Raw genomic sequence first — 12,214 nt, forward strand, 5'->3', positions numbered from 1 at the left:
TTGATGTAAAGGTGCGATTAAAAGCTTGAGCTGCGTAGGTTGGGTTCGCGCATGGCTTATGTGTGTCTAAAATAGTACAGACAATCCAATGGCTATAAATCAAATATCAATCAAGCAAATCCATGAAAATCTTTTCAAATCAAAGGTATTTGAAGATTTTTTTTTTTTATTAATGTGAGGCAGTAGGCTGACAAATCTATTAATAAAAGGGTCCGTCTATGTTGCAACAGTTGCAACATACTACTTCTTTTGTCATTTTGTAATTTAACCATTGGATCCAAGACAAGAATGGTAAAAGCAAATCCAACGGCAGAGTGTATTTATTTTGGTTATTTTCATTGCAATCCCCCTTGTTTTCTGAAATGTCAGGAAAAAATATAATTATTATTATTTTATTTATTGGCTTAGTTGTTAAATGATATGAATAAGAACTAGGAAATTTAAGAGGACTTTTGTTATTGATATTATGCAATTACAATGCATGATTCAATACTAGTTTATAAGAGCCACAACTTGTTAAATATAAAATAAAGCTTATGTTTGCATCCTAACTTCATAAAGATAAATACGTTTATTTATTCCACAAATTCATAAATATTTCATATTTTTTAATTATTACTATCATTTCTAAATCTACTCTCATTATGTAAATTTATTAAAAATTATATTTAATTATTATTATTATATTAATTATTAATATATAAATATAATATGATATAATAAAATAATATTATAATTATTATAGTAAAAATAAAAATATAATTTAAATATGTTTAACGTTTCTATTAAGACAAAATTTAGCACATTGTAGTGAATTATATAATTGACCACAATCTAATTTTTAAAACTTTCAAACATAGGTAAGTAATAAATTAATGTGAACAATATTATAACAATATACAATACTATGTTCTAAGCACATTCTAATGGTGCGTTTATTAAATAAGAATCAAAATGAGATAGAATCGTAATAAAGAATCGGAATCGGAATGAACAACATTCTCATTAATGTGTTTACTTTATTTTATAATTGGAATAAACTATTATAAGTTATTAAAATGCCCTTTGTTAATTGTGTCCCTAATATTATTTGTATATATTATAATTAAAACAATAATAATAATAAAACTAAAAATAACAATTATGACAATAATGTTAATTAAAACAAAAAATTAATAAAATTTAACAATAATAATAATAACAACAAAATTAACTGAAATAATAATATTAATAATGATAATAATTAAAATAATAAAAATTATTAATAAGTTTTAATAATATTATTATTAATAAAAATAATAACAACAATAATTAAAACAATTAAAATAATTAAAATAAAAAAGTTAATATATTTTAATAATAACATTAATTTTAATCATAACATGATAAATATTAATAATAATGAATTAATTACGGTATAATAACAATTAAAATAATAAAAGTAATAAATTTTAATAATAATAATGACAGTAATAATCATAAATAATAATAATTAAAATAATAAAATTTAATAGCAATAATCTTATATAATAATAATGATATTAATAATAACAATAATAAATTAAAATTCTTTTCAAATGTCATTTTATTCTAAAAATAGATTTATATGTAAAAATTTATAACTTTTAGTTCCTATTAAATTTTACAAAAAATATAAGGTGTTGTAATGTAATCAAATACAAAACGACAAAAGTTATTGTATGTTGCAACTGTTGCAACATAGGCGGACCCTTAATAAAAACGTTCATTATCACTATTGATTTAGAAAATTTTGTTTACTTATTTGATAAATTCTCCAAAAATTGTCATGCGCATTGTTCAAACACAGTATCACCCACCTGGTTGTGGATGAAGTTGGGCCAGTCTTAGGCGTTACTTGATAAATTCAGAATCCGTATTTTATTAAAAAATATTTAAAAATATATATTATTTTAAATATTTATATTTATTTGACTCATTTATTATATATATATAAAGTTTTAAACACTTAAAATTCATATTTTTCATGTCAAATTTTATTAAAATAAATTTAAAACTTATAAAGTTACCAAAAAATAAAAAATATACACAAAATATTAAAAAAATATAAATTTTGAATACCTGAATTAAAACCCGGCACAACCCGGCCCAGACATCTATTAGATCTAATTCAGGTCCGACATTACGATACCCGGACCGGACCTAGAGTTTTTGCCAACCCTAGCTGAAGCCTGTATGTTGCCAGCAAATTAGACCATTTAAAGAATTTATTAGTTGAGAGCTAACACACTGACAGAGTAGCTTTCAAGCTAAACCAAATCTAGCAGTAGCTTGCTCAGTTGAATCCTGTGGAGTGGTTCCAGCTTATATAATAATAAATTTGTAAACCCTAGAGCTAGCAAGAAACCTTTACTCTCTTTTTCGTTTTCCTTATTTTTCGCCAATATTGCGACGTTGACTCTAATCACAAGCTTGCATTAGATTTTTATCAATTACGCAGTGGATCACGAATCAACGACGGAGACGAAATAGCACGAGTGGAAGCTGAGGTGGCATATCTCTTAGGCCGAAACGTGTGCTATATTTACGTAAGCTTATCGAAGATGATTATGACTTTATGAGTTGCTTAATGTGGGGTTTTTTGTAATCCCAGTTGGGTTGATGGGTTGAATTGGAATAATGTGCTGTGTGGTTTAGCTTATGCGACTGTGCATAGGCATCATGGTTCCTTTATGACGAATAGGATGAGTGAAATCATTCGATGGGCCAAGTGACAGAGAATATAACAAACACAAAACGATGATAACTGTTGAATAAGGAAAATGTTCATGTAGTATTGTAAATTACACATTTACCACCAGAGATACAATTTTATCCACAAATCCGCTGGTACTCGGCCGACTTGAGTAAGATTTGATAAATTTTTTAGCAAATTTGATATGATTTTGATAATATAAATCAAAACCCGCTGCACGTTTATTGTATTTGTTAAACTAAATGAATTTTCATTATCTCAATGTTACAATTTATTGAGGTTTCACTGTTTTTTAATTAAAATAGAGCCATTTAATACCACTTTTTATCTCTTAAAACTTCATTTTGAGTATCCGATATCAAAATCTTAAAATGTTTGAATTTCTCATTATATCTCATTTAATTCCCAAATTACTCTTAATTTCACTTTGTTAACTTTTTTTTTATATATATATATAAACTAAGAACCTCATCGAAAGCTAAGGTTTAACAACACGAGAGAATGCAGTCCCTAAACAATCATTACGTAACCAAGTCTCGATGCCCGGGGGAGGGGTAGCAAAATGATGAAAGCCAAGAGGGAGAGTAAGGGCATGACTAGCCATGAAGTCCACCGCGAAATTAGCTTCATGATGAATATGGTGCACAGACACCTGCCAATTACGGGAAAGAAGATGAAGAATATCATTGACGAGGGGCAAGGTAGCATTAAAATTGTTCCTGTTAAGCAACTGAGTAACACAAAGGCTATCAATCTCAACCACCAACAATCTTATACCCATTTGCCAAGCCAATACCAGCCCCTGGTATAAACCCCAAAGCTCTGCAATTGTTACAGAGCAAATATCAATATTCATGCAGAAACCACCATGCCATCTACCAGTAGCATCCCAAATCAAACCACATGCTCCCGCCAAACCGGATCTCTTCCTGGCACCATCAGAGTTTAGTTTATAATACGGCCACCGAGGAGGTAACCGTAACCAACGAAACATGTTTTGAACTCTAAACCCACGATCACTTTGAAAAACATCGAAGGTACGAATTATCTCCTTTCCTCGCACTCTGATATCCCGAACCATGCTGTCCTCATTCACAACTTTACTTTCAAAAAGCAACTGATTCCTTCCAACTCATTCACAACTTTAACGTTTTTTATGCACCCATCAACAACTTCTTATATATTTTGCAATGTTTTTACAAGATCCATATTATTCTTTATCTCTAAAGATAGGGTTTCCTAACCACCCGGTGGTTATTCCTCATCCCTATTATCCATTGAGCCCGCTCTGAATAATTCCCCTTGCGTGAGATTATTTCTGATTTAATAATAGGAAATTAGTTTCTCAAGAATGTCATACCAAACTTGCCCCAACGACTTCGGAACGAGCATTTTCGGGGACTAGCCCGCTTCCCATTACTCAAGAGGGCAGTCCTCTTTCATGTGGAATCGTTTTAGATCGTACAAATCTTCATTCTTAGCTTTCTTCTACGCCCTGGAATTCACTTCTAATAGAGTTCATATTCTAGTAGCTCACTTCCTGGAGTGAGGAGTGAATTAGCTCATGAAGAATGGGGCGAGGGCTCGACTCTGCTCTGATTCACCACCCGGGGGGATTCTTAAGGGGGGGAAGAAGCTTTCAGATAAATTTTAATTTTCGACTAGTAAAGCATTGACTCTTTGATATATCTCTCGTTGAAAGTATCCTTGATCCCATTGATAATCGGTAGGACCAAATAATTCGATGAGGGTAGTTGCTGCACCACACCACTCTTTTTTCTAATTACAGTACCTAAAAAAAAATTGCTGCAACTTCTCTTTTTAGGGCACTGATATTTTAAAATCCAATTCGTATATTATTCATCCTCTTCTCATTGGATGTTACGAACATGCCAGAACTTATATGCCCATGTGATAACAGTGAAAATACCGAAGACAATTTGCAATTGAACATGAAGATCATCATTTATATATTTTTTTTTATCTTCACTCCTTAGTATGTTGTCAGCCATTTCCTTTTGCCAAAGTGACGCTAATTTTGAATTAAAAAAAAAAAAAAGATTTGGGGTTTGTAACGAAAAGACATGTAGGCATGGCAGACATGCCTGGTATAAGTTGAGCTCGGGTGTTACAAGCCGAGTTTGGCCAGACCTAGGGATGTTTTCTTAAAATTTGGATTGAGATCGGATTTCACCTAAAAATTCTAAACTAAATCCAAAAGTCAGATAAATACACACATATATATATATATATATATATAAAATATTTTAGTTAAAATACATATTTTTATGTTTATTTACACACTCATTACTTACATTTAATGTTTAAAATAGTTAAAGATTGAACTTTAAAGTTAAATTTACCATGCATCTTTCAATATTTCAGTGAGATTGAAATGATTATTCAAATTAAAGTAATAAGTGGGTCTAATGGGGTAAGGCTTAAGTAGCGCCACCCTTTAGTCGATTCTTCCATTTTAGATTTGGGCTAGCTTTCCTTGTTTAGTTGGGCCCAATCATTCCATTGCTTGATAGCTGTAGTGCTAGTTATTCAGCCTCGCTTTGCATCTCGCGTAGGCTTAGCAAAATCCGGGTCCGGTCCGGGTTTTGGTGTTGCCCAGGACCGGACCGGATGATAGAAATGCAAGCCCGGACCCGGGTTAAAACCCGGTTTTTCCGGGTGCGGTCCGGGCTTGAGCCCGGCACCTTCCGGGTCCGGGTTTTGATCCAGGCTTTTTAAACCCGCATGTGATAACTTCAATTTTTTTTTCAATTTTTTTTTCATTTCTCTAACAATGCAAATTTTAAAAAAGAAAATAATCAAATAAACTCATTCAATCTCAAACTTTAAAAAATAAAATAGTCAAATACAAATATATAACACATTAACAATGCAAATTTTGCACAAATGATAAATAAAAATTATTTCAATCTACTTTCTAATACCTAAATTCATCTAATTTCTAACTTAAACTCATTCAATCTATATATAAAATAAATAAATTAAATTCAACAACACAATAATCACACAATAAATTTAAATAACATCCAACATATCATAAATTCATAATTATATATTTATATATAATATATTTATTTTTTAAATTTATTAAAAAACCGGGTCCGGTCCGGGTTCCGGGTTTTTTGTGTTGAACCCGGACCCGGGCCCGGAAATGTCCGGGTTTGAGAATTTCAAACCCGGACCGGGGCCCGGAAATGTCCGGGTTTGAGAATTTCAAACCCGGACCCGGGCCCGGAAATGTCCGAGTTTGAGAATTTCAAACCCGGACCCGGGCCCGGAAATGTCCGGGTTTGAGAATTTCAAACCCGGATCCGGTTTTTATATGCATGCGGTCCGGGTTTTGCCCGGACCGGGTCCGGTCCGGGCGGACTTTTTTGACACCCCTAATCTCGCGGGACCCTCTAATATTGAAATTATCATAAATAGCAGAAACTCTGCTGGTATCTAGTTTCCAATCAAAGTCATCGGCCTAGCATCTATTCTGCTTTGTAGTTTTCTATTCCATTCCTTGTATAGCAATTTGATGAGCAGTACAACACAATCACAGTCTTGATATCGTTTATATATATATATATATACACAAACGACCATTTTTTTCCTCAAAGCCAAAAATAATCGACGATAGACTTGCATCGAAGTATATTGATAAAATTCTTTAAAAAGAAAAGAAATAGTTATGAAATAAGACAATGAAATTAATAAATGATGAAAAAATGGAGTCTTATGAGATAAGAGGGTAATTTTATAAATTAGTGGAATATATAAAAAGATGAGATCTTGTGAGATAAAATGTGGTGTTGAATATCACTACTCTTAGTCTAGACCAATTCTCATTCATACTTTACTCTAGACCAGTTCTCATTCATACTTAATACAGTGAAAAAATTAAAAACCTTATGTGAACTTATTTGAGTTTAAAACAGTAGTCCTGATGGAGCTTAATTTCTCAACACCTCCCAATTGACTGTAATGAATTATGTAATTCTCTAAAATTAAGGTAGAGCTCTAATGCTAAGCAGTGTTTTTAGATCTCATGTCTTAAATTTAAATTTCAATGGATTTCTCGGTTAATAAAAATTAAAAAAAAAAACTGCTATGACAATCTCCTGCTTTAACGAAGAAAAGTGGTGAAAATCAGAATCAAGTGAAATGATTCATGAATACACTTCATCATTAACTGAAACAAATATAGATATAAAGCGACCGTCTAATGCAATATCATAAGAGTGTTACAGTGATTGTTTGCTCTCCACAATTGTTTAATTAGCCAACTGCCAGTGGACTTAATTCCTACATAATTAAGTAGTTTGAACAATTTTGAATTTTCCAAAAAATTTCGTCAAAAAAAACGACATCGTGATGAGTCAAGTCAAGATTAGTGAATGTTGACAATGCTTTACTTTCAAATTTCCAATTGGCAAGTAAATGACAACCTGCCCCCCAATAGAAAATTGACAACTCCTACCCTCCCCAACGAAAATCCACCGCGCCATGCTGCTGGTATGAAACTCCCAATTAGACATAGACTATATTACCCCTGCTTCACGCGTTAGCCTATAAAATCAATTCAGTCCAGCGCGTAAACTTCTAAACACAACCGTCACTTGCCAACACTCTCACTAGGCGGCTAGACCCTCGTTCTCATTCAAGTCGAAAACCCGACACGTCAATCCGGACCATCCATCAATGGCATCCGAGAACGAGTCATCCAGATCGGAATCGATCATTAACGGTGACGCCACTCCTAAACGGAAAATCGCGCTGATCACTGGGATTACCGGCCAAGACGGCTCCTACTTAACGGAATTCCTCCTTAACAAGGGCTACGAAGTCCACGGCCTGATCCGACGGTCCTCCAACTTCAATACGCAGCGTATCAATCACATCTACATCGACCCACACAACGCCCACAAGGCCCGAATGAAACTCCACTACGCCGATCTCACCGACGCGTCGTCTCTCCGTCGCTGGCTCGACACCATTCTCCCCGACGAAGTCTACAACCTAGCTGCCCAGTCTCACGTGGCAGTATCCTTCGAGATCCCCGATTACACGGCCGATGTTGTGGCCACAGGAGCTCTCCGTTTGCTCGAAGCTGTTAGATCTCACATTGCAGACAGTGGAAGGTCCCACATCCGTTACTACCAAGCCGGATCATCCGAAATGTTCGGATCCACTCCGCCTCCGCAATCCGAGACAACTCCCTTCCATCCAAGATCTCCTTACGCTGCTTCGAAATGCGCTGCCCATTGGTACACTGTAAATTACCGCGAAGCTTACGGGCTTTTCGCGTGTAACGGAATTTTATTTAACCACGAATCGCCTAGACGCGGCGAAAATTTTGTTACTAGAAAAATTACGCGTGCGGTTGGGAGGATCAAGATAGGATTGCAGAGTAAATTGTTTTTGGGTAATTTGCAAGCGTCGAGGGATTGGGGATTTGCGGGAGACTACGTGGAGGCAATGTGGATGATGTTGCAGCAGGAGAAGCCGGATGATTATGTGGTGGCGACGGAGGAGTCGCATACAGTGGAGGAGTTTTTGGAGGTCGCGTTTGGGTATGTGGGGTTGAATTGGAAGGATCATGTGGTGATCGATAAGAGGTATTTTAGGCCAGCTGAGGTTGATAATTTGAAGGGGGATTCAAGCAAGGCCAGGAAAGTGCTTGGCTGGAAGCCTCGAGTTGGGTTTGAGCAGTTGGTGAAGATGATGGTTGATGAAGATATTGAATTGGCTAAAAGAGAGAAAGTTCTTGTTGATGCTGGATACATGGACGCTCAGCAGCAGCCTTAGATTTGGTTTTTACCTTCTTGTATTATTTTTAAGCTAATGCTTGACAGCTTGAGTGCTTTCTAGGGTTTGATTTTTGAGGAGAATATTTGTTTAGTTCAAGTGTTATTTCATGTTTTATGTCGTTTGAATCTTTGTAACTTCATTCGTTAATTTCAGGAAGATGAAATTGCTATTTAGCATCTACTATGAGTTTTCCAATTTCTGCCAATTGGGCAAATTGTGTTTGGGTAGATCCAGATTTGATCTTTCTAGTTTACACAGTGCATCATCATCACCGGAAATGACGTGTCGATACTCTCCAATTTACAGCCTCTTTATTTATAGCTCACATGCGTGTCTGGACTGTGGGATTCAACATGCATGACGAGTGTATGGCATGCTCATGGGCCATGGCAAGGGAGCAATTTCCAAAAAAGACCTTTAGTAATTGGTAGTTTGCATTCGGATTATTGTTTCTTTACAGCAGATTTGGTTGTTTATTTATAATGTATTTTGCGAAAGGAGGAATTATCAGTGGATTCGCTAGTTTATCACAGGGAGAACGAATTTGCCCTTCCCTTCATGCTTTCAGAGTCGCTATGTTAAACTCCTACGATCTTATCATCGGAGAAAATTCTCCACAAAATGAATATAACTTTTTTACTAAATCTTTTGTGAGTAAGAATATATGAAACCATAAATATATGCTCTGTGGCACAAATCCAAACACAATGAACAAAGCTCAACCAAATATTAGTCAGAAATAAGTGGTTAGAATGTTCTGACCATCCATCTAAGCTTCAATTAAGTGTAAAAAGAAACAAAAGATCTATACAGAAAAGGCAAAAAGTCAGTCTAGTTTGCCTTCTGTTGAACTGGACTCAAGTTTATCATCCTTTTGCAATGAGGATGAGCTACAGCTAACTTCTGACCTGGTAGTAGTGACAGCAAGTGGCTTGATTGATGCCTGAAGTGAGTCTGGTCCCTCTGCAGCAATTCTCTTGCACAGTGCATCACAATTACTAATAACCTCAGTCAACCTTCCCTTAAGCTCCCCGATTTCCACCTGCAAAGCATGAACTGCATGTATTTTCCAAAGCACATAATTAATAAAACCCAAAAAGCTAGTAAAACAGACCTGCAGAATTGACTCTGATCAAGTTACCTTCTGATAGATGCTGTGAACTTGTCTTCATTGCTGACGCAGAGTAACCAAAACGTTGAAGAAGTTTTGTTGCCAAAGCATCCGCAACTTCAATCTTGTTTTCTATCTCTTCCTACAACAATTTTAGATAGTCATAGTGCATCCAAATTCAATTCCTAAATTTATTTTATTTAGGGGATGTTTGTCGTTTACAAACTTGATGACAAACCAAAACCAGACTTCTAAAATCAAAAGGCAAACCAGTAGGACTTGCCTGTTTATGAGTAATATCAACACAGATTGACTAATCACTCATCACCAGATGACAAACGGTGATCATAGACACTATAATATCAGTAAATCTGCCTTCACTCCTTTGATCATTATCTAGAAAAGCATCTGTTTGACTGCAGGATGAGCTAAATCCATTTCAACCCAAATCATTACATACATATTTAACTATCAACCTTGAGGATCAAATAAAGTTAGAATTATGTAACAGTGAATTGTATGTCCCCAGGGCAGGATTATTTATTTAATTTCTATAATAATCTTAATTCAAATCCTAGAACTATGTACAGAAATAAATGGATCTCATATGAAATTCATAGGGATCCACAGCTGATCTAAGCTGCGCATTTGCTTTCACAATCTTTATGTCATAAACATCCATATTAGTTGAATTGGTCTTGCACTCTCAAAATTTATGATTGGCAACGCAAACCTGTCTCTTGCTAATCTGTTTGGCTTTCTCCTCCTGCCAATCACGATACATTGAGAAAAGCTCCAGCAGTACCTTTGGATTCACAGTACCTATATTATTGAACATAAAATAAAGATGGAAAAAATCAAATACAACCAAATCATTACAGTAAGATAACTTAAGAGAACAAAATTATTCAGCTTAATGCTTCTGGGGCCATAAACACTTGACGAAAACAAAACTAACATCACATTTCACTTTACCATGAATACTATTATACTCAAAAGAAAAGATTAACGAGAGTACTAAAAGTTCTGTCTGCCTGAAGACTTTTGCCCCTGCTTGTCAGACACTAAACCAAACCATAGGGAACCATACCAATTTCCTCACACTTCAGAGTAGTTTTGTGAGGAAAATCAACCCAGAAACTATATTCGCGTTCAGCAATCAATTAGGACTCAAGAGTTTAACCACTCATTAAAAGTTCCACAACCATAAGGGTGAAAGCCTGATGCCACTTCAATCTAGCTAGCAAATAATGAGCCCGCTAAAGCAGTTATCAATGTTTACATTGTATTTATATATTTCTAAATTCTGACTTTTCCAAAGCTTTAGGACTTTTGTAACATTTAAGAACTGAGAGCAGTCCTCTCTTCACAGGCCTTAATTTCTGAATTTTTTAAACATAAACTAAGAGTGAAAAACTTACAAGGTAGTAAACAAAAGGAACACTTCACTTTGAAACCCTAATTTACAACTCATTGAATCAAATACACCCGCTATTTGAACCATTAAAACCCACCTGAAGCCGAAGAAGTAGATGATCTTCTTACTAAAATGTCAGTCAAGCTACTCTCCGTTGGTGGTGGTGATGTCAGTATTGGCGTTGTCTATGATCAGCCAAAAATTTAAAATTAAATTTTTATAAGATATTGACGAATGCGAATTCCTTCAGAGGAAAGAAAAAAAAAAACTCACAATCTTGAGGGATTTGATATTCTCTAATATAGGATCGACGGATTCTGATTTATAGGAGACGGTGGTGATATCGTCTATTGGTCTCTAGAGGAGCAATAGATTCAGTTAATAATAAATTAAGCCGTGAATTTAACGGGAGACTCTGAGAAAATATACGCAAATATAAAGACTGATGAGCAGAATTGAAGAGTTACCTGAGACTGTGGGCTTGAGAGAGTGGATTCTGAGGCACCCATTGCTGCAGACTTTTGTTTTAGTTTCTATACTTAATTACTTATTAGATTTCAATTCGATGCTATACTGTGAGGAAAAAAGTAAGCACAGCAAGCAATTGGCCAGTATTGAGGTGTTCCCGATTAGATATGAATGGTAATCCACTTAGCCTTGTGTCTGGTAATTCCATGAACTATCGAACTCTTAGCCAGCCTCGCAGTGCAGATCAAGGGATCAACGAGAATTCCATGATCAAGTGTTACGATAATAACAAATCTAGTTTCAGAGCTTAAACGTGCGATTGAGGAGTTTGATGAACGGGACTATAATTCGTTTGAGGGCTAGGAGGGTAGTTCCGTCTTATCCGCTTAAACTTGTCCTACTCTTTCAAATTTATTAATCTTGTGTGCTAGAATGTCAAACTTTAGACAATGCCGTACGCTTCAACATTCTGATATGCTGAACGCCTAGAAAAATATTTTAGTAATTGGCTAAAAATGAGAGGTTTTTAACAAAAATTTAAAATTCATCTTAATTTTTGTTGTTTTTGTTGATACAATTTGCACATTTGGTTTCTTAATCATAATTCGTAAGAAAATACTGTAACAAATGATGATGATCAATGATTCTCGTCGAGAGAATCATTGTA

General features: G+C 34.8%; 2 protein-coding genes across 2 annotated transcripts; one reads left to right on the plus strand and one right to left on the minus strand.

Moving 5' to 3' along the window:
- Positions 1–7,333: 7,333 nt before the first annotated feature.
- On the plus strand, positions 7,334–8,731 carry LOC102613014 (GDP-mannose 4,6 dehydratase 1). Its single transcript, XM_006466863.4, has one exon. It carries the CDS (start codon positions 7,442–7,444, stop codon positions 8,546–8,548), a length of 1,107 nt encoding a protein of 368 aa, XP_006466926.1. The 5' UTR covers positions 7,334–7,441; the 3' UTR covers positions 8,549–8,731.
- Positions 8,732–9,161: 430 nt separating this feature from the next.
- LOC102612709 (uncharacterized) lies at positions 9,162–11,906 on the minus strand. Its single transcript, XM_006466862.3, has 6 exons — positions 11,547–11,906; positions 11,353–11,436; positions 11,177–11,264; positions 10,396–10,484; positions 9,693–9,804; positions 9,162–9,607 (listed from the first exon to the last, which is right to left on the minus strand). Exons 1-6 carry the CDS (start codon positions 11,586–11,588, stop codon positions 9,378–9,380), a joined length of 645 nt encoding a protein of 214 aa, XP_006466925.1. The 5' UTR covers positions 11,589–11,906; the 3' UTR covers positions 9,162–9,377.
- Positions 11,907–12,214: the final 308 nt, after the last annotated feature.

This window comes from Citrus sinensis, chromosome 7 (genome assembly GCF_022201045.2).
Source record: "Citrus sinensis cultivar Valencia sweet orange chromosome 7, DVS_A1.0, whole genome shotgun sequence".
Lineage (NCBI taxonomy): Eukaryota > Viridiplantae > Streptophyta > Magnoliopsida > Sapindales > Rutaceae > Citrus > Citrus sinensis.

Coding starts and splice junctions, on each gene's coding strand:
- LOC102613014 (XM_006466863.4), top strand. CDS start 7,442: ATGGCATCCGAGAACGAGTCATCCAGATCGGAATCGATCATTAACGGT.
- LOC102612709 (XM_006466862.3), bottom strand. CDS start 11,588: ATGGGTGCCTCAGAATCCACTCTCTCAAGCCCACAGTCTCAG. Junction 10,485..11,176: donor ATCTACTTCTTCGGCTTCAG/GTGGGTTTTAAT, acceptor TCAATAATATAG/GTACTGTGAATCCAAAGGTA. Junction 9,805..10,395: donor AACAGATTAGCAAGAGACAG/GTTTGCGTTGCC, acceptor AAATTGTTGTAG/GAAGAGATAGAAAACAAGAT.